Source organism: Orycteropus afer, unplaced genomic scaffold (genome assembly GCF_000298275.1).
Source record: "Orycteropus afer afer isolate SDZICR_OR568_19922 unplaced genomic scaffold, OryAfe1.0 scaffold00059, whole genome shotgun sequence".
NCBI lineage: Eukaryota > Metazoa > Chordata > Mammalia > Tubulidentata > Orycteropodidae > Orycteropus > Orycteropus afer.
The window spans coordinates 568,374-570,747 of record NW_006921646.1 but is presented as its reverse complement, the minus strand read 5'-3'; the positions used below and the strand labels follow the sequence as shown (position 1 = coordinate 570,747).

Genomic DNA, 2,374 nt, shown 5'->3' with positions numbered 1-2,374 from the left:
GGTGTAGCATTCATTGTCAAAAAGAACATTTCAAGATCTATCCTGAAGTATAATACTGCCAGTGATAGGATAAAATCCATATGCCTACAAGGAAAACCAATCAATTCAACTATTATTCAAGTTTATGCACCAACTACTGTGTCAGACTGGATTCTCTAGAGAAGCAAAACCAGTAAAGTTTATATATAGAGAGAGAGAGAAAGAGAAATTTATCTTAGGAAAATGGCTCACACACTTACAGAAGCTGGCCAGTCCAAAGTTCTTGGATCAAATGTCAAGCTGGAGGCTTTTCCCGACTCACGCAGCTACAGGGGCTGACGAGCTCAAGGTTGGCAGGCAGTATACTGGTTGTTGACTCCAACAGATGACGAATCTGAGATCTCCAGGCCGAATGGTGGATTGTTTGCTCACGGACAGTTATAGGCAGCACAACAGAATCTTGATCCACAGAAGAGTGTCTCTTTTCCCACCATGTCCGTAAATATACTGGAAACAGGCCACACCCCTAGGAAAACTCCCTTTCAATGGATTAGCTGCTCAAAACATATACATCTGATCCATCATTGGAACAACCCACATCACAATTACTTAAACCACACAGAATTGTGATCCAGCCAAATTGACACACAGCTCCAACTATCACAGTCACCATGAGTCAGAGCCGACTGGACAGCACCTAGCAACAAAAACAAAACCCTGTTATGCCTGGTTCTTGTAATCTCCTGCATCCACCTCTTTCATGAGCTTTCCAGAGGCTACAGAATAGGGGGAAAATGAGTGCAGGGCTAATTTTTTAAATGTGCTAAAACACTAAACATACACCACACCAGCCATATAACCAAGGGCAAAAGATGATTGCACCTATTATCATGTAAAGAAGTCTAAATAGTAATTTTTTCCCACTATCCTGAGAACCACACCTTGATTTCTGCCAACCAGGTGTCATTCCCTACATTCTTTATGACTTAATTGGGTTTATAATTGAACAAGGGAGTGGTTCGTGAAGACTGTGTTATTGGGAACATATATATACAACACTGGATTTTTAATAAAGCATAGGTGCCTTCTTGGGCTGTCGTTACCATGGCTAACGCCATTCTGTTCTGAAGCACCACCTTTCACGTGGCAAGTTTTTTGTTAAGAGCATGTTCAGTACCAACCATTGCAGTGTGACAAACTTCTGTAGCATCTCATTTTTGGTTATAATATCAATATTGCCACCATTAGAAATAAAAATAGGAGCTCTGGTAGCATAGTGCCTAAGGCACTTGACTGCTAACCAGAAGGCTGGTGGTTCAAACCCACCAGCCACTCCTCAGAAGGAAAGATGGACAATCTACTTCTGTAGTGATACTGCCTCAGAAACCCAAGGAGGGGTTGCTATGAGTCGGGTCTGACTAGATGGCATATAACAACAACAACAACAGAAATAAAAATAGCAGGTAAGTAAGCTCTCCAAGAAAATAGAGTGTTTTCTCCACCATTCCTTGCAAATGGGTTCATCGTGAAGTTTGGGTATAACCTTTGACATGCAGGAATGGTCCAAGGAAAGCCTATAGTGCATCTAAGGGGGCAGCCAAGGCGTGGATGTAGTCAGCATATAAGTCAGTTATTAATATCAATTAGGTCACGATGGTTGAACTATTTATAGCTTTGATCTCCTCACTGATGTTTGTTTGCATGAAACTATGAACATGTTTTCTACCTTCTATCCACTTCTCAAGTTCCCACACCACCAGCACAAACTCAGTAAAAGAATTAGCTGGCAGGGAGAATTAGTTTTGTATTTGGAGTCTCTTCAGATTCCAGTCCATCACACAAGCCCACAGGCTATTCAAAACTTTGCTAGCTTCTCATTATCCCATCAAAATCTCCCTTTCTGTGGTAGGTCCAATCTTCTTTCCACTGATGTTGAGAGTCAGCAGATGACCCAAGGGAGGAGAGTGGAAATCTGTCCCTACGTGTGGTAGTTCAGTTTGTGTGTCAACTTGGCTGGGCCTGGTTGAGTGGCTGGGAAGCTGGATGTAGTATTCTCTATGATGAGACTGGTAGTCAACTCCATGGTGGAATCTACTGTGAGCTGCTGAGTAGCTGCCTTATGGAATGTGGTCTGCTTCCCGTATATAAGCAGAAGTCTTGGGGAATAGTCTCTAGCTTATGGCACGCTTGAACCCTGCATGTAGCTGTGTCATTGCTCAGCAGCTTACCATGCTATGCCAACCTTGGGACTTTTTTTTTTAGCCAGATAAGATTGTTTTATTTTTTAAACAAATGTATATTTTGCTTTCAGTTAAGTTTTTATTTATTTATTTTATTTTGAATGCATTTTATTGAAATATAAGTTATGTACAGTGAAATACACAAAACTAAAGTG

General features: G+C 41.2%; 1 protein-coding gene across 1 annotated transcript in view; it reads right to left on the bottom strand.

Annotated features, from left to right (window-relative positions):
• Window positions 1–699: 699 nt before the first annotated feature.
• LOC122149893 (DLA class II histocompatibility antigen, DR-1 beta chain-like) overlaps window positions 700–2,374 on the bottom strand; it is a 10,229-nt gene continuing 8,554 nt past the window's right edge. Inside the window, exon 5 of the mRNA XM_042780744.1 lies at window positions 700–755. Coding sequence (XP_042636678.1) covers window positions 700–755 — 56 coding nt within the window. The remainder of the gene's footprint in view (window positions 756–2,374) is intronic.